Here is a 20,974-nt window from a genome sequence, read left to right as displayed (position 1 = left end):
CAATCCCTTACACTATTCTAGCATGTCGAAGGGTCAATTACTGGCATCCTCTCCAGTTCAGCTGGTGAATCTGGGAATCTTGAGGCAATGTTACAACTGCCTCATGTACACAGACAACCCTCTCCTCCTCCCAACAAATACAAATATATGTGAGAGATGCAACTATATAGCCAAACTGGAGGCTGAGCTCTCTCGACTCAGTACTGGCAAAACCAGTCAGGAGGAGAAGGTAACCACACACACCACAAACCCAGTCTCACATAGACCTATCACAACTGCAAACCAAACACATAAACACACAACATACTCGGAGGCTCTAATTGAAAATCTACCAAAACAACAGAGGCCTCCAAAGCAGACATCCAAGCAACCACTACCTCAAAACATAGCACATGCAACACATAGTTCACAAAGTCAGTGTGCCAAACAGTCATAGCCCTTAAGGCCAAACAACATGCCTGATACACTTGTAATAGGTGACTCCATAGTCAGACATACTGATGTCCCGCTCACCGGACTGAACAAGGAAAAGGTTACAGTAAGCTGCATGTCGGGCGCTAGAATCCGCCACATAACACAAGCACTCAGGTCACTCCAAAGCAAGTACAAATCTGACTCATTGTCCATGCCGGTGTGAATGACCTGAGACGTACCTCCCTGGACTACATGAAAAGAGACATAGAGGAGCTCTCTGATTATGTAGCCCAGGCCGGTATGACCCTGACCCTGAGCAGCATCTTACCCTCACCAAGAATGATGCCACAGTACAAAGACAAAATGATCAGCTTTAACAATTGGCTCAGTTACTGGTGTCATTCTAAGGGGATACAATGTCTGTCTGCTTGGGATGACATGCTTGACAAGCCACACTGCTTCGCAAGGGATGGCTTGCACTTGTCAACCCTGGGCTTCCGGATATTGGCCAAGGCTCTTGCCACCCCTATAGTGCCTTTTTTAGGCAAGGCTCAAAAGACAAACCCACCTCTCTAGAAAACACAAGTGGAAAAAAAACTAAGGGTAATGCTGCTCAATGCCAGAAGTCTAAACCTCAAGATGCATGCTCTCGAAGCCCTCCTCAGTATGGAGAACATCGATGTCTGTGCAGCGACTGAAACCTGGTTCAAGGCTCCTGAGAGCACCCCAGCACTACCAGGTTATACCTCATATCATGCTTTTCGGCCCCAAAACTTGGACCGAACCACAAAAGGAGGGGGAGTAACCATATTCATCAAAGATACCCACACCTCCAGGTTAGTGGCAATGCACGAAGCATTGGAGACCATCCATGTGCAACTAACCATAGGCAAAACTGCCCTACAGTTTGTAGCATGCTACAGACCACCCTCTCAAACTCAGGAACCCCACTCAGCCTTCCTGAAGACACTGGAGAGTATGAATGTCTCTCCAAATACCATCATATTGGGAGACTTCAACTACCCAAACATAGACTGGGAGCATTACTCAAGCCCCAACACCCTAGCCCAAAGGTTCCTAGAATTCATAAACTCAAATGCGATGGAACAACTAGTCACCACTCCCACAAGAGGAGATAATATACTAGACCTGATCATCACGAACATGGGGACACGATGCTCCACACCGGAAGTATACCCCTCATTGGTGAGATCAGACCATAAATTAATCTCACTGGAAATCCACATCCCGCCCCCACCCCCAGCACAAAAGGCCACAGTGAAGAATTTCTCAAAAGCCGACTTCACACTTCTTAAGACTGAAGTGGTATCCTTCAAGGCCCCTGGGCCAGTAGAAACCACAGCCCACACTGCTGAATCCTTTATAAATGCTTTCTACGGACACCTTCAAGAATGCATGGATCATGCAATCCCAAATAAAACCAAGACCCATTCCTCCAAAGGCAGGCATCCTGTCTGGTGGACCCCAGCCATTAACAAGCTTTACAACAGGAGGAGGAAGCTACTACATGACAGAGCAAAATCTCCAAAAGGGAAGGCATCTCTGATCAGTACTAGCAAAAAACTACGATCACTCATAAAATCATCCAAGGCCAACTTTGAGAGAAAAATCGCAAAAGACACTAAAGACAATCACAAGGCCTTCTTTAGTTATGTTAGAAACCTGGGTGGAAACTCCCAGATATGCTCAGAATGACAAAAAAATACACTGAACACACAGACATTGCCAACATACTGGCAGACAGGTTCAGTGCAAATCCCCCCCCCCAAAAGGAGAAATATCTATCCCAGCAGAGTGTAGCCTCCCTGACATCTCAGATACCCAGGTGAGAGCCGCCCTCTCCAAAGCTAAAAACACAGCATCAATGGGACCAGACAGTGTCCCGGGTTGCGTGCTACATGAACTCCAAGAGGAACTAAACCCGCACATAAGGCTGCTGTTTAATCTTAGCCTTACTACAGGATACGTACCCAAAGAATGGCGTACAGCAACAGTGGTCCCACTCCACAAAGGAGGTGCGTCTACGGACCCTGGAAATTACCGCCCCATAAGCTTGACGAGCCTGGTCTGCAAAGCTATGGAGAGGATCATTATAGAACTCATAAACAAAGACATTGGGGACCTACAGACACTGGATCCTACCCAATTCAGCTTTGTCAAGGGCAGATCCTGCCTTTTGAACCTGGTTGACGTTTTTGACACAGTCACTAAGGCCATTGATGAGGGTAAGGCAGTTCACACAGCCTACCTTGATCTTGGAAAAGCCTTTGACACAATACCCCACTCGGGCATCATAGACAAGCACACCACCTTAAATGTAAATCCATATGTCATAAGATGGGTTGCAAACTGGCTCAAGGACAGAACCCACAAGGTCAGAATTTCTGGAGCCATGTCAGACTCTAAGCCAGTCGCAAGCGGTGTCCCACAGGGCTCGGTCCTGGGACCCCTCTTGTTCGGCATTTATTTTTCCAAGGTGCAAGCAAACAGGAGGATTGTGGCTGACAAAGTTCGCAGATGACTGCAAACTGGGCACCATAATTGATACTCCAGCGGACACAAGCATCCTTCAGAAAGGCCTCGTAGAAACGAATAACTGGTGCCAGAGCCATGGCCTTAAACTGAATGCCAAAAACTGTATAGTCATACCGTTTGGGAAAAACAAAGTGCCCACAAATTACCACATAGGTGGTAATCCATTAAGTACGGAAGAAGTAATCAGGGACCTAGGGACCCAAGTTGACAGTAACCTCTCATTTGACACTCACATTGCCAAGGTGGTTAGGAAGACCTTCTATATTATCCACCTTATCATGAAAGGATTCACATCTAGATCAAGAGAGGTCATCGTGCCCCTATACTCTTCCCTTATCAGGCCCATAATTGAGTACAATGCCCCATTTGGGATGTACCTTACCCAACACCTGCAGCAGTTAGACCCCAAAAGTACCTCACCAAGAGGATCAAGGGTCTCAAACATATGTCATATGCTGCCCGGCTGAAGAAACTCCAGCTTTATTCAGTCGCATACCGCCTACTCAGAGGCAATCTATGCCTGACGTACAAGGCCATGTCCAATCCGGAATTAATGGACATGCTCCACCTCGGAAAATCCAAATCCAACAGAGCCACGAGAGCGAGAGATTTGAACCTCAACACAGAAATAAATAGGACATGCTGGAGGGACAGATTCATAACCCAGAGGCTCCCTAAACTCTGGAACAGAATCCCAGTCCATATTAGGCAGAGCCCCTCACTGACTCTCTTCAAGAGAAATCTTGACGAGTGGATGGGAGTTCGTAGGTTTACCCCGGGGGTCATCTCTGTGTCACTACTAGACAGAGGCACAGTAAACTAAACCCTAAATGGGCATAGTATTCTCATTCCAAGGGGTGGCGAAAGCCACACACACTCTGGCTAGGCTTATAAATGCCCTAGGGCAGATAGCCTAGTATGAACCTATGAACCTATATACATCACAGATACACACACCTCTGGGTTGTTACTACTGCACTAAGCATGACAGGCCATACATATACAACTACCATTGTGCAAAACTGCCTTTTGGTTTGGTATGTAGTTCAGACCACCCCCTCCCATATCCAGGAACCACACTTGTCTTCCCTGGGAACAGTGTGGGATATGAAGGTGTTCACATACGCCATTAAAGTGGTTAACTTCAGGTACAGGAATATTGACTGGGGGAACTACTCAGGCCTCAATAACATCACCCTACAGCCACTACAATTTGTGAATCCATGTGCTATGGCAGAACCAGTCACTACAGCCACAAGGGGGAATACATATTGGACCTGATCAGCACCAACATGGGGACTCTATGTTCCACACCAGAGGTAGACCACCATTGTTAAGATATGACCATAACCAACTTTCCCTGGACGTCCATATCCGATCCCCACCCCCAGGCAAGGAAATCACTGCTAACAAAGTATTTCTCAAAAGAAGACTTTGCACTTGTGAAGACTGGGGTGGAACACTTCAAAGGCCCTGTGCTGGAGGATTATACAGCCCAATCTGCAGAATCCTTTACTAATGCATTCTATGAGCACCTGCAGGTTTCATTGATCATGCTATCCCAAATAAAACCAAGACTCTTCCACAACAGGAGACCTGTCTGGTTGACACCAGCCATATATAAGCTGTACAACAGAAGGAGTGAGCTAATACATAACAGAGCAATATCCCACAGAGGGAGGACATCTCTGAACAGTATTGGCAGGACACTTCAATCCCTCAAAATCATCATCTGCAAGTTTTGACAGTGAAATTGCCCAGACACTACAGATAAGGCTCCCCTCAGTCTGGAATTGAATCCCAATTAATGTTAGACATAGACCCTCGCCAACCCTCTTCCAGCAAACTCCAGCCACATGGATGTGACATTGCAAATTCAACCCCTGGGATCTCCTCTGTGTCCCTGCTTGACGGAGGCACAGCAAACTAGCCTTAAACGGTGCCTTCTGTGACCTACTTTACAGAGGCACAGTAGGCTACTGTACTGGGAGGCAGACGCCAAATACACTCTGGCTAGGCTTATGTATTCCCTAGGGCAAACAGCCTAGTATCGACCTCTGCACCCATATGTTTATGTTTGGGATGCACAATATTTGTTGCTGATAAACTGTTTGCAGGTCTTTATTGCCATAGCTTTCCCTGTTTCTATGAACAACTTGTGTATCTGTGGAAGATGTTTGATCATGGCAGGGTTCCAGTATATTACTTATGTCTCTGTTGTCATTTAACTGTGTGCACTGGGCAGATTGCTGTATTGTGGGAGGTTCATGGCTTAACACATACAAATGCCAGATATGTGTGTCCGACTGCTATACTGAGACATGGCCTAAGTGTGTGAGCATGCCCAGTTCAGGCTTTCCATGGTTTGTTGCCTGACATATGTCTCATTTATCAAAGTGTGTGAGCATGCCCAGTGTGACCTTTCCATATGTTGAGATCTGAGGTCCACTACATTTGTGGTTGTGTGTGAACTTGAACAATATTTGTCATTTATAGTGTGTATGTTGGAAGTCATGTTGTGTTCTTACTGCCCAACTGCTTCGTGTCTGAACCCAACAGGGATTATGCTGTGCCTGCAGGGTTTCCATGGGACAGTTTGCATACACTTGTCAACATTCTTTCATACTGATCAAACAGATAGTGTAGTGGTTCAGTCCTTTCACTCTGGTGCACAGTATCCTGGGTTTGAGTCCCGTCACTGCTTTATATATTCATACTGTGCACACCAGACTAAGGTATGACCATGTTGCATTTTGTTCAGCTATGGCCTACTTAAACCAGGCTTGTCCAACATTACTAGTGTATTCCGCAACTTGGGTGAACATTGAGAAACACTAGGCTATGTGCCCTAGGGCATTTCTAATCCTAGTCAGTGTGTGTTTGTCCTTCAACACACATTTTAACTGGAGTTTGCCATGACATTTTTCAAGGTTAGTATACTGTGCCTCTGTCTAACTGTGACATAAAAGTGATACCCAGGGTAAACCTACCATCTGCCATCCACTCATCAAGATTCCTCTTGAAGAGAGTCAATGAGGGACTCTCTGGCTAACCTGGACTGTGAATTTACTCAAGAGTGGAGGGAGCTTCTGGGTTATGGATCAATCACTACAGCATGTCCTAATTATTGCAGTGCTGAGGTTCAGGTCTCTCATGTGCATAGCTCAATGGGATTCCGATTTTACAAGGTGCAGCATGTGCATTGATTCCATGTTGGACATGGCTATATACATCAGGCACAGATCGCCTCTGGGCAGGCAGTATGCCACTGTGTGGAGCTGCAGTTTGTTAAATCAGGCAGATTTGGGGTCTTTCCAGTTGCTGGAGGTGTCTGCTAAGGTACATCCCACAAGGGGCATTGTACTCAATTGTGAGCCTGATGAAGGATGACTGAAGAGGCACGATGACCTCCCCTGATATAGATGTGATTACCTTCATGATTAGGTGGGTATATGAAATGTTTTTATAACCACTATAGTCACATGGTTGTCAACTGCGAGATTTCTATCAACTTGTGTCCCCAGGTCTCTTATTACTTCTTCTGTACGTAATGGGTTACCACCTATGTGGTAATTGGTGGCCACTTACTGTTTTTCCAAAGGTAATGACTATACACTTTTTTGTGTTTAGCTTGATGACATGTCTGTGGCACCAGTTGTCTGTTTCTATGAGGCCCTTTTGTAGGATGCTTGTGTCAGCTGGAGGGTCAGATATGGCGGCCAGTTTGTAGTCATCTGAAAACTTGTTCAGACACAGTCCTTCCATGTTGGCCTGTACCTCCGAGAATTATATGCCAAACAGGGGGGTCCCAGGACCGAGCCTTGTGGGATGCCAGTTGTAGCTGGTTTGGACTCTGACATGGCTCCAGCATTTCTGACCATGTCAGTTCTGTCCTTGAGCCAGTTTGCAACCCATCTAGTGACATAGGGGTTTATATTTAAGCTGGTGAGCTTATCTATAATGCCCATGTGGGGTATTGTATGGAAGGCTTTTGCAAGGTCCAGGTAGGCTGTGTGGACCACCTTCCCCTCATCAATGGCCTTGGTGACTGTTTCAAATGACTCAACCAGGTTTAAGGGGCAGGATCTGCCCTTAAGAAAGCCACATTGGGTAGGGTCCAGTGTCTGTAGGTCCCCAATACCTTTATTTCTGAGGTCCATGATGATCCTTTCCATAGCTTTGCAGACCATGCTAGTCAGGATTCTGGGGTGATAGTTTGCATGATCCATTCAGGCACCACCTTTGTGGAGAGGGACCACTGTTGCTGTACACTGCTGTTTGGGTACATATCCTGTGGTAAGGCTGAGATTGAGCAGTAGTTTTATTTGGTGTTCAGTTCTTCTTGGACTTCATGTTGGATGCAGCCAGGGACACCATCTGGTCCCATTGATGCTGCGTGTTTTGCTTTAGGGACGCTGGCTGTTACCTGAGCATCTGCGATGTCAGAGGGCCAGCACTCTGCTGGGATAGATATTTGTCCTTTTGGTGTGGGGGGGGGGAGTTTGCACTGAACCTGTCAGGTCGAATGCTGGCAATGTCTGTGGGTTTGGTATATTGTTTGTCATTTTGGACTAATTCTGAGCATATCTGGGAATTCCCACCTAGGTTCCTACCATCAGTAAAGAAAGCCTTGTGATTATCCTTAGTGTCCTGTACAATTTTTATCTCGTAGCTGGCCTTAGAGGATTTTGTGTGTGGCCATAGTTATTTGTCATAATACTGTTCAGTGATGCCTTCCCTTTTTGGGTTTTGCTCTATCATGTAGTAGCTTCCTCCTTCTCTTGCATGGTTTGTTAATGGCTGGGGTCCACCAGACAGGATGCCTGCCTTTGGAGGATTGGGTCTTGGTTTTATTTGGGATTGCATAGTCCATGCATTCCTGAAGGTGTTCATAGAATGCATTCATAAAGGGTTCTGAGGTCTGGGCCATATTTTCCACAGGCACAAGGGCTTTAATGGATTCCACCTCAGTTTGGAGGAGTGCATAATTTGCTTTACACATGTTTTTCACTGTGGTTTTCTGGCCAGGGACTGGGATCAGGATGTGAATATCCAGTGAGATTACTGCATGGTCTGATCTTACCAGTGAGGGATACACTTCTTGTCTTGGCCATAGAGTCCCCATGTTGGTGATTATCAGGTCCAGTATGTTTACCCCTCTTGTGGGAGTGGTGACAAGTTGTTCCATAGCATTTCGGTTTATGAAGTCTAGGAACCTTTGGCCTAGGGTGTTGGTGCTAGAATAATGCTCCCAGTCTATGTTTGGGTAGTTGCAGTCACCCAATATAATGTTGTTTGGTGAGACCTTCATATTTTCATGTGTTCTCAAGTAGGCCAAGTGGGGTTCCTGGATTTAGGAGGGTGGTCTGTAGCAGGCTACGAACTGGGAGGCAGTTTTAGCCACTGCTACTTGCACATGGATAGTCTGTGCTGCTTCATGATGTGGCACCAACCTGGGGGTGTGGGTATCCTTGACAATTATTGATACTCACCCTCCTTTTGTAGTTTGTTCCATGTTTTGCGGCTGTAAAGCATGGTATGAGGTGTAACTTGGTAGTGCTAGGGTGCTCTTGGGAGCCTTGAACCAGGTTTCTGTTACTGCACAGATATCAACATTCTCCATGCTGAGGAGAGTTTGGACTGCATGCATCTTGCAGTTTAGACTTCTGGCATTGGGTAGCATTACTTCTAGTTTCATATCCCTTGTGATACCTATGGAGGTGGGTTTGTGTTTTGAGCCTTACCTATTCAAGGCACTATGGGGGTGACAACAGCCTTTGCCAGTATCCAAAAGGCCAGGGGTGATAGGTGCAAGCCATCCCTAGCAGAGCTTCGTGTCTTGCTCTGCATGTCATCCCAGGCTGACAGGCATTGGATCCCCTTTGACTAACAACAATACTTAAGCCAATTGTTGTAATTGATCATCTTGTCTTCATATTGTGGCATTATGCTTGGTGAGGGTAGGATGTTACTCATGGGTCATCAAGTTTGCATATACTACATGGTGTTACAATGCTTAACACATGGCAATCATGCCTCAGGTGGTGCTGCAGGGCTGCCTATATTGGATGCACATACTACACTCCCTGTACATGTTTGAAAGCAGGTTGTATCAAATTAGGCATCCCTTTTACTATATGTGTGAGTCAGAGAGAGGCATCATTTTCAGGGTTATGTGCTATGTGTTGCCTCTTTGCCAAGGCCAAGGCATACTGGGCACGCCTCCTTCTGCCTACTGGGGCAGGCTCAGGCTGTTCCTCCTCCGAGTCACGCTCTGCCTGTGATGGCCTTGGCAATTGGTGGGGGGCTGTTTGGGCCGGTCCTATGCTGATCCTGCTGCAGCTGTTTTCGCAGAATCATATTATGTAGCATAGCACATACCATGACAATTTGGGTACATGTAGTTGGTGAGTACTGCAAGGCTCCACAAGATGTGTCCAGGCACCGGAACCATGACTTGAGCAGCCCAAACACACGCTCTGTTACATTATGTGTTTGTGCGTGTGCCTCATTATGGCGTTCCTGTTCAGGTGTGTGTGCGTTTCTGATGGGTGTCATCAGCCACGGCTCCAGTGCATAGCCAGCATCCCCCACTAGGTGACCATGTGGGATGTCCCCATTGGCAAATGTCTGGTACAGCTGCGTCAGATGCCAGATATGGGAATCATGGTAGCTTCCAGGGCAGCCAGCACACTCATTCATTATTATGCCCTGTGCATCACACACAACCTGGCAGTTGATGGAGGGGAAGCCCTTGCGATTAATGTAGGCCCTACCCCGATCACCGGCTGGTGCTTTGATGCGTATATGCATGCAGTCTATTGCACCCACTACCTCAGGGTATTCCGCTATTTGTGGAAGAGACGCATATTGCTGGCCAATACCTCATGGGAATTGGGGAACTATACATGATCACCGACATGTGCTGACATGGCATCCAGGAAATGGTGCAGTACCCTGGATGCCGATGCCTGTTATATCCCCATCATATCACCAGTTGGTCTCTGGAAGGTACCTGTTGCTAGTATTCTTAGGCCAACACATACCTTGGTTTCCACTGGGATGGGTTCCCCTCTGTTGGTTCTGTGTGTGAGGCGTGGCCTGCACAGCTCAACAATTTGCTGCAGGAGGTCTCTGTCCACTCTATAGCGCTCCACTATCTCCAGCTCATGTAACCCCTGGTAGGTGACCTTGGGCCTGTACACTCTTCTCCGTCTCCTCACTGTGGGTTGTCCGGCAGCATTTGCATTGCCACCACCCTCAGCATGTTGCATATGTCGCCTTATAACAGCTATGGCAGCCCCTAGCATTTTTTGTCTGAGTGAAGCTTTTTCAGTTTTCACTTCTAGTAGCTTACTCCAGTGTTGCAGTGTCTCTTGAGAGACACATACTGCACCGTTGTTTGCAGAGTTTTCAGTGCTGGGCTGGGATACTGTTCTGCCTGTGTAATTGCCTGATTCTGATTGTTTTCACCTGCTAGCTCTGCTAGTATTCCCTGGTGGCTTCCTACAATTTGTTGTGCTTCCTTTTTCCTGTCTGTTTCCTCTGGGGGGAGCGACGCGCATACAGGGGCACACACGCGCACAGCAGCTAACACGCGTGCACACATGCTTAGATGGACTACAACTTGCTTATTCGGGTTACAACGCACGCACACCAGCGCAAACGCGCTTACAAGTCTTTAAACAGGCTTCTACATGCTTACTCCATCGTAAACGCGTGCACTCCATCTTACTCGGGCTTCCCAGCACGCACACGCGTGCATGCATGCTCGTCAAGAAACTTTGGTGCTTTGCTGTTATCCACAGTGTACACCTTCCATTTCTTGGCTTTCCCATGTCTACCTGTTGACAAACCTCTTTCCATGATGTCTAACTGACAGCTTTCACATCCCACTCTGCTCCAATGAGCTTCATTTCTTTAATACCTACCCCCTGTGATGTCACCTATCTCCTACTCTGTTACTCCCCCTTATCCTACTTCTACACTCCAGGGAATGTGCTCATATGCTATGTAAAAGTGTGATTCACTATCCTAACACTCATTTACATAGGATTGCCTACTAATGCTTAGTTACATGTCTTACACTGAGCTTCCCCCCTTAGCAACCCCTACTCGGTGGCCATGTTGTTTTCAGCCTGCTATTCCCTTACATTGTAAATTGATGGTTTGCATAAAACCCATGGGTTTTAAATATTTTTCTGTTATTTATTTATTTTTTTTAGCGCAGCCTGTTTGCGCGGCACTGCGCTACGTTTAAACATGTTTTAATTTTGCATGGTGGTACGTTGCCAGTGGCCACATATTTGGCCATTGGCATGCTTCCTGGAACATATGCAACCTTTATTTGGAGCTGACAAGGCTCCATTGTGCTATTTGCAGAACGGTACTCAGTTGTCAACTGAGTACATTTCTGCAGATAACACGGCTCTTACACGGACAAGTTTGTGCTTCCTGGATCGCAAAATTACCTCATTTGCATGCCTTTCGGCTGCAAGTGAGATAATTTGCATATCCAAGCCTTGTCCGTGTAAGAGCCATTTTAGGATCTCTCTTACATGCCCCTGCAGGCGGTTCGTGGATCGCTCGTCAGACATGATGGCTGCATGGAGTCTTACACTACTCTTAGACTCCGTGCAAGCCATCGTGAATCCGGCCCAACATCTTTATAGCCTAAGCCCAGTAATTTAATTTCTTACTATTTTTAAAGTTACTGGAGCTGGATTGTGATTAACCTCTTCTCTTCCAGTATTGTCTGTTAGAACATATACATTTAATTCATTTACAGTAATACATGTATATTTCTTTTCTATCCAGTAGGGAACACTGCTGGTACATTTTAACACAACTGTACAAATCAGTTTGATATTCAAACAACATATAATTCTTTACTAAATTCCAAGTTAGCTGCGCTGGCATACGTTACACATCCACTGCCCTACATCTCCTAGCACAGCTGGTAATACCTCACATTGTCACACACTGCTCGGCTAGCACCTTCTTGGTGGCTGCCACAACAACCATGGTGCCCACAGTGATCCCTTTAATTCAATATTGTCTGTCTTTAGGAGCACTCAAAATCTTATCCTGGCATCTAAGGATTGGTTCTACGGCAACCGGTTCCTTCTGTGCCTGGCGGGAGACAAGATCTATAAGCTCATCTGCCAGGGGGTGTAAACCTGGACTTAGATGGGCCAGACCCGAAGGCTTCAAGGAACACATATTCCTCCTGGGAAGGGGTTTGGGATGACCAACCACCTTTCTGGCGTAGGATTTCTAACATGCCTCCAAAGGAGACATCCTTAGGAGGCGATCTAGGGGGCCCTTCCCCTTCATCAAAATCAGTGTCGTCTATGAGGGATTCCAGTGAGGAATCCAAGTGCCTACTTTTGCACAACCTCTTTTGGGGGACCTCTTCAGTAGGATGCTTTGGAGAGGTATCCAAAGAGGTAGGGAGTTCCCTAACTAGAACTGCCTGGAAGCTCATAAAGGCTGGTTGTCCCTGGGGGACAGGATGAGTACACTCAAATACAGAATTTGAAGGGGGTACAGGAACTGGATCCAAAGATGTAAGAGTAGAAACTGCTCTGGGATGAGAGAAGACCCTCTCCACCACCTCAAAAGCAGAGGGACTAGGAGAAACCAAAGACAATCCAATCAGAGTTGAAACTCTTGAATCAGAAAATACGGGGCCCTGCCCAACCCTCCACTCTGAGGGGGGAAGTTGGAGCTGAGCTGTCTAGTGCAGAGGCCCCCAGGGGAAGTGACAGCTCCAAAAACGTTAGAGTCAAAGATATTCCCTCAGATCCGATGCTTACACCCTGGCTCTAAGACACAACCTGCTACAGGGGGGTTGGAGCCGAATGGATTAAGCAAGGAGTTAAGAGTCGAAGAAAGAGGTAACTTCAGAACCAACAGTTCAACATTTGGAGATGTCGAATCCAAGGATGCCAAAACAGAAAGTCAGAAACAGAGAAGGAGTGATGACCATATGAGAGGATGGTTTTAGGCTCATGGATCCAATGGGAGATAGAGCCACAATACCCCCATCTGGACCTGTGTTCTGAGAAATTTTTTCATCACCCTACCAACCGCTGCTTCAGAAAGACCTGACAGAAGAGAAAGTGGAAGGTGGTCTGGAAGATTTCATGGGAGTCTCCTGAAGAAAGGGAGATCTTAGTCTTAGGGACACTGGCTCTGGGGAGAATCATGGGCTTTGGAGCCAAGGAGATTTTGAAGCTGCAGGTACTGAATCCGAGCGCTTTGAATCTGAGCTTTTACAAATTTTCACTCACAGTTCAGAAGCCAAAGCAGACCTGGGGAGTGTTTTCTGTGCTCCCTAGGCTACTTGGATTTATGAGAGGGTGTTTGAGCTTCTGATGTTGATGTACCAGAATAAGGAGCAGAAGCAGGAATAATACCCTTGAGAACCAGTTTGTTCCTTCTTATCACTAACAACCCTACTGTTAAATCCAGCACAAATACTACAAGAAGTGTCAAAGTGTGCAGGGCCTAAACAATACACATGACTCCTTATGGGCATCAGAGTTGGGTATTCTTATGCTTGCAGGAAGTGCCCTTTTTAAAGCCAGTTGGCTTTTCAGCCATACTGTAAGAGAAAATGTGGCAGAAAGCCAGACAATTAAAGGAGAAAAAAAAAGTGTTTTATTTATACCAGCAATGGTATAACTAATATTCTTCAAAGCGAGGTAAAGGAAAGGTTACCAACAATGATAACGAAGAATACCAAGACAAAGTCTTAAATCTGGAAAGTAAACTAGTCTAGATAGTGAGTACCAGTATAGAAATGAAAGGGAAGAAGATTTAAAGAAAAACTAATTTTTTTAAATGGCCAGGGGCATTATCGGTAAAGGGAGGAGCTCAAGAGTTGGATCCTAAGATCTAGAACAACGAGGAATAAATAAAAATGACATCAGATCTGGGTGTTTTGAGACATCTATCTGAAGCAATGGCAGGAAGTGCTCCCTACAAGGAGTACTAAATCAAAATGATATCAGAGCATCTGTCATCCTCTTCCCAGAACTTGCTGAGCAGCAATGCTCCTGGACACCACTACAGGTTGCATAGGCAATGGTTCTACAGGAACTATCATCGAAACAGGAGATTTGGCCACTAAATGCTTCTTCCTAAACTCCCATTGACCATGCGCACATCCTGAGTCTTTTTGCAAACAAGGTGCAACAACAACACAGACATGCAGACAGACTTTGTGCCATTGGTCAGACCGTCTCAATATTTTAGGAAAAAACACGGGAATCATAGAAAAGTGAGTGCATTCTAATGTGTCAGTCACTAATGTCTCCAAATTATGCCTAGTAACCACTCTGACATACTTTCTTTTACTCCTTGTCTAACAATATATGTGGCATGCACAATATCACACACAGTTACACTCAGCACTTGCTTCTACAGGCCATGGACACTCTGTATTCCTACTCCTCAGACTCAGTATACTGGTTAACCCTCTTTGCCCACAGCTAGTCCCTGGCTTCCATCATGGAACACTTCTCTAGTAAAGGAACTTTCTTGTGAAAGAAAGAACTGCCCCCTGCCATTCATTCCTTCTCCCACGAGCAAACCAACATGGCTGCTAATCAAAGTTGATCTGTCAGATTTGCAGACAGAAGTTGTCCTCCTTTGTTCTGACTCCACCAGTTGATTGATGCTATTGTGGGTTTACAAAAGATGGTGGGAAAAATGGACATACACTACAACGATGGCGATGGTGCTGATGTATATCAAGTTGTCTCATTAACTATCATATACACAGATGGGCTTGTCAGCAGCTTCTACAACATCACTGCAACCCGGAGGGCTGGCTCTTAATCTGTCACACTCTGAAAGTACTATATTTCTAAAGAAACTTTTAAACAAATAAATGAACAGTTAGTGGACTGCCTTACTCACCATGTTCAATGGCATCACGAAAGAGTACAAGGTGCATAGGGACAGCACCAGGTGTCATGTTATAGTCTTCCAACTGGTTCTCCATAAAGGTCTTTAGAACTTTGAAATCTGTGAGGTCTTCATACACCCTTGATTCATTCATAAAGTCACCTAATGGAACATCACAATATTTTAGTAATCTTACAAACAATGAAACAGGTCTAAACAGGTAGATAGATACACTGCCATTTATTAAACATTATTACAGAAACATAAGCAAACACCGTATTTACAAATTAAAGTACATCTTTGAAGAATAATTCACAGAAGTACTTAATAACTGTGGTGATTACTCAGATTGCACAGAGGACTCAAATATTTTATTATTCAATAGGTATTTTCCTGCAGCAGCCAGTGCATATACGCTTGATGGGAGTTCTATACACATGGGTTGGTACAACCCAACATATAATTTGTGTTGGGAGATGCCCAGTTCAGTTGTTGTGTGTGATAGTAACTTTGACTTAACAACAAAACTTAAGGTACACAAATAATAGTACATTTAATAATAATCATTTAAAACTGCAGAACAAAACATAATTATGGCCAGAACTTAATTTTCTAGTTAGATGAAAAAGAAAAGCTTTTATAAGTTATGAAAGCAAACTCATGGAGACAGAGGGTGAGAGGCCTTACTACCCAGATCAGTTCTTCCACTAAGTTTAAACTCTTTGGTCAGTATAATCACACTTTAGTGCTATCTTAACATGAAAGTCATTTGGGAAGTAATTAGTAAGTTCAGGAGCAGAATCCAAACAAGACCTCAAAGCAATCCAGAATGGTAAACATTAAGATTCTCTGTAACAAATTAGTGCCAAAGCCTGTTGTACATCTTGGCTGGGTATGTAGATCACAATGCTTTAAGCTTGGGAGTGTGGGAGCTTGGGGTCTATATTAGAACACCGAACTTTCAAAATTTCGAGTGTTCTAATATCAACCCGTTTTATCGAACGAACAGAAAACTGAATTCTTTCCTTGGGAAAGAATTTGGTTGTCCGTTTCTGTTGCTTCGGTATTTTCAGCGCTGTGGTGGAAAGTTACGGGTCAGGTTCAGGTGAGTGTACGATTGTGTGGACGTGAGGGTTAGGGTGGGTTAGGTAAGTGTGCGATTGTGTGGACGTGAGGGTTAGGGTTAGGGAGCGGGTGAGGTGACTGTGCGATAGTAACGGACCTTAGGGTTAGGCTTTGGGTTAAGGTAAGTGGATAGTTAGTGGTGTATGTATAGTTTAGTGTAGGGTTAGGTGTAAGAGTTTAGGTGTATGTGTGTGGATTGCTGTTTGGTGTGGTTGTGTTGTGTGTATGTGTTTTGGAACAGCAAAGTTTTTCCCTAGGAAAAAATTCGCTGTTCTGTATGTTCGATGTTTTAAATTTTCGATTAATAGGGTTCGATATTAGAACACTCGAAATTTTGAAAGTTTGGTGTTCTAATATAGACCCGGGAGCTTGTTCCCCTAATGCCCCCCCCCCAAAAAAAAAAAAAAACAGTATTTCTTGATCTATGTGAGCCGGATGTAGCTCTTACAATTTATCAATCAGCCATGGCCAGAGAGTTTTTTTTTTTTCTTTGAATGATCATGTCTTGAACACTCATTCAGGAAGCAGAGGAGGGAGAAACAGCATTAATAAGCTTATGTCTTTCATCAGAAACTTCTGAATCAGCCCAACCAAAAATGCTTAGCCATTAACTGTAATGTTAACGAAAGTTTCAGTTTCAGGAACGTATCCCCTGAACTTCATCTCTTTCATAATTATTTCCATCCAATAACATGAATTAATTCAGGGGGTTAAAACCTAAAGGCTAAAGGCATCTAAGATTTAAACTGCTATGCAAGTGAATCTCAAAGAAACAACAAAAAAGGCAGACTGCCTTTGCCTAATACAGCTGTGTAAATTCTCAGTCAAAAAGAAAACAAAATCTAACATGTAGTTTTATGTCATCTATTCATTATCAATTTACACATCTTTTCCAGGAAAGTCCAAGTGGGAATTAAACCCCCTTTTCAGTGGTGGCCCAGGGACAAAAGCTCCATGTTTACACATACAAAGCAATTATGACAATATGTAAAACATCTGCTAAAGTAAAAGCATTTATAAGGATACAATACAGACATATCAAGAGTTCAGCAATGAATTATATCATAAAAACAGTTTTGGAGGTAGCACTCTAGTACACATTCATTCAAGTGAATATTTTAAATAAAATTAATAAAAGAAAATGTTGGTGATGCCACTGTACAATACACATACTTTAGAGGTTCATATGTGTTTACTAGTCTAACGACCACAGTGGCCTTTTTAAGCCTAGCCATGCATCCCAAATCTCTGACAACTTCTGGTACCCTTGATGAGTAGAAGCAGGGGCCTGGGAGATGAACCATTCACAGGCTGCCTGTCCATTAGAGACATACGTGCCAAACCAGGGATACATTTCCTGTTCCCTATCCAACTTGAATTGGGTTAGGGAGGAACTTTGTTCACATGGATGGGGAGCCTGTTCCAGAGATGGGGTAGTCTCTGGAATGCATACCTGTCTGACCACCAAGTCCTATTATATCACAGGCAAAGTTCAAGTCTTCAGACTGGGTAATTCTGGAGCGTGTTTCTGCAGATATGCAGGAGGTCCATCAGAGTGGGGTCTGACAATGCCCTGTATGCCATAGATTTCCCCTCAACAGCCTGTAGGAGATTGACTACAAGGATAGGGCCTTGAGGTGGTATGCATGAGACATGTTACTTAGGCCCTGTATTCTTTTAGTGAGGAACATCTATGAACATTCCAATTGTTAGTTATACCTGGTTAGGTACATACCACAAGGAGCATTGTACTCAATGATAGGTCTGATGAATGTTGAATACAGTGGAACAATAACTTCTTTGGACCTAGATGCCATACCTTTGTTTTCTAAGTTGCACAACATAGAAAGATTTCCTCACTACTGTAGATGTGACGGTCAAAGGCTAGATTACCATCTGTGTGTGTCCCTATGTCCTTGACTACTGGGTAAACTCTAAGGGGTGTATTGTCAATACAATAGTTATCAGGGATGGACGACTTCCTGAAGGTTACTATTATGCATTTCTTTACATTCAGTTTTAATGGCTATGACACCAGTTGTTTGTCTGTGTCAGCCCTTCCTGGACATTTGTGTCAGTGTGGGATTCAATGACGGCTCCTAATTTGCAATCATCTGCAATTTTAGTCAGCCAGAGGCTACTGACATTGGCCTTGACTTCAGAGAAGTAAATGTCAAACAGGAGAGGTGCCAGGACCGATCCCTGAGGAACTCCACTTGTGACTGGCCTCTTTGTAGAGGTAGACTCCTCAATTCTAACTTCCTGGGTCCTACAAGGGTTTGTACCTAACTTGTTGAGTTTGCTAACAATGCCAGAGTGGGGTATTGTGTCAAATGCTTTGGTCAGGTAAAGGTAGGCAGTGTGAACCATTTTGCTCTTATCCATTGCTTTGGTGACCTTCTCAAAGAAGTCCAGCAGGTTGAGTAGACAAGACCTGCCCTTAACAAAACCAAAATGGGTTGGGTACAGTGTCTGGAGGTTTACTATACCATTATTGATCATTTCCATGATGATTCTTTCCATGAGTTTGCATATGAGACTAGTGAGACTTACGGGTCTGCAGGCGACCCACCTTTGTGCAGAGCAAATGAGCAACCGATCTTCACCACCACGGCAATGATAAAAACAATTCTTTAATGAACTCATGGTTTAAGACGAAAAAACTCTGTAAAAGACTCTTTTAAAAACACACAAAAGTCCCCTTCCAAACGATGTGCTTTCGGATAAACCTGCATCAGGATCATAAAGACATTGGGGAACCTAATCCATTAATAAACTGCTCTGTACCGATCAAATCTTCCCTTTTGCTCCAATGCCCTTGTTCTCCTTCTACTACCCTGGCCCAATCAAATGTAGAGATTGAGTACATGCCTCTAATTTACCCAATCATGGGACATCTTCCTTTCAGAATGGATCTCAATGGGACCACAATATTACCTGAAAATTAAAGTAATATGTTGGAAATGCCATGATGTGGTTGGCTAAAGCATTTTTCTGGTCCTTATTATGGATATCCCTTAGATGCCTTAAAATTCTATTTTTGAATAGGTGGTCAGTTTTACCCATATATAGTATGTTGAGCAAGCCTTGCAAGTTGTCAAGTAAACCATGTGCTGCGTATTACAATTTGTTTTACAGGAAAAATGATACCCCAAGCCTAATAGTGGATGCTGAAAGAAATATCTATGACACTACAAGCAGTGCATTTCCAAATCTAGAGGTTCCTTTTCTACTGAATCCTCTCTCTCTCTCACTTGGAAAACCATCTTTTAAGCATAGCAGTCTTCTTAAATTCTTTTTACTCCTAAAAGTGAACCTTGCTTTTTCTCCCACTATCTCACATAACTTGTTATCTTGCGTTAATACAGGACAGAACTTTATGATAACCTCACATACCTCCATGCTATCATTGGTAATTGTTAGCATAAATCTAACAGTGTCATTATTAAAGGTATCATCTCTTTATTTCTTTTTTGAGGTAAATCCATTACCACTACAATAGGGTCATCCTTTCCTTTTCCTCAAATGGCGTATTCATTCTATGTCCATAGTGGTGCCCTTCTTGGTATAACCTCTCTCCTCCAGATTTCTCTGTAAGTTCAGTCTCTCTCTTTTAAAATCCGAGTCCTTGGTACATAGCCTAGATATGCAAGTTATTTCATTTTCCATGATGTTCCTAGTAATATGCCTTGGATGCATGCTATTTTTGTGTAAATAATGGTTCCTCCATGTATTTTTTCTGTGGATTACAGTCTCTATTTCATTATTTCTATTTAGAATAACACTCACATCAAGAAAATGTATATCGTCTTTTGAGAACACAATGGTAACTTTGTAGTTTGATTTAAATAGCTCGTAAAAAGTTGAAGTTGCTCTTCTCCACCTTTCCATAGGAGGAAAACATCGTCCACAAAACATCCGTAATAAATTATATTATGCTGCCATGGATTAGGTCTATGGAACAACTTTTCCTCCTCCCATACAGAGAGAACAAGATTCGAATAACTGTTAGCACAGGGAGTGCCCATGGCTGCCCCCCATCGCTGGCAGTATATATCTTTACCATATACAAAGATATCCGTTTCCAAGACCATTTCTAACAATGTACATATCAGGTCTATCTTCTTAATGGTCGTTTCTCTGGCTCCCAGTGTTCTTATAGCCTCCAGTCCATAGTCATTGGAAATGGAGGTAAATAAGCTGCAGATATCCATAGTGACTAATAGAAGATCTGAGTTTTTTTCTATTTTCCCCATCACCGAGCTCAGACTGGTTAGAAAGTCCCCTGTATCTTGAACTACTTTGGTTGCTTGTATTAACATAACCCTAAGTTCTCTTTCCACATAAATCATTAGGGGGTTCAGTAATCCAACCTCTTCCTGCCACAATGGGTCATAATGGTGGATCTACGACATCCTTATGAATTTTTGGAAGTCCACTAATGGATGCTTTAGTAGGATGGGGTGTGCCAAAAAATTCAAAAAGTTCTTGTTCCAAACGTCCTTCCATCAACATATCATACAAGTTGTCTTTCACCCTCTGTATTTTTTTATCCAGTTCCAATGAACTTATTTTCTGATATGTTTTCTCATCCTGCAACATTCTCCCCATTTATTCACGATACCATGTGGAATTTAGCACCACTATAGCACCTCCTTTGTCAGCAGGTTTAAATACTAAGTAATCTCTCTTTTGAAGTCCATATAGTGCTTCTTTGTCTTTTACAGTTATATTATAATAATGTTTAGTTGGTTGATCTCCCTGCCTTAATTTTTCAACATCATTGGTTCAAAGGTGCTCCATAGATCTAATCCATGGCAACATAATATGGATCTATATTATAATCACGAAAGCTGTCTTTCGCGAATACATGTTCATCGACACAAACATCGAAAAACGAGAACAGCATAGTACCAAAACAGTGAAATGGAGAACACCGAACGCATTCCCAGAAGTAACAGCG

At 43.9% G+C, this 20,974-nt stretch overlaps 1 protein-coding gene across 1 annotated transcript in view; it reads right to left on the bottom strand.

Annotated features, from left to right (window-relative positions):
• DNAH2 (dynein axonemal heavy chain 2) overlaps window positions 1-20,974 on the bottom strand; it is a 6,636,854-nt gene that overhangs the window by 2,422,753 nt on the left and 4,193,127 nt on the right. The window contains exon 55 of the mRNA XM_044077324.1: window positions 14,899-15,048. Coding sequence (XP_043933259.1) covers window positions 14,899-15,048 — 150 coding nt within the window. The remainder of the gene's footprint in view (window positions 1-14,898; window positions 15,049-20,974) is intronic.

This window comes from Protopterus annectens, chromosome 7.part0, assembly GCF_019279795.1.
Source record: "Protopterus annectens isolate FY-2018-M chromosome 7.part0, PAN1.0, whole genome shotgun sequence".
NCBI lineage: Eukaryota > Metazoa > Chordata > Ceratodontiformes > Protopteridae > Protopterus > Protopterus annectens.
Note: the sequence above shows the minus strand (reverse complement) of the source record. Positions and strands in the feature narration are given on the sequence as shown.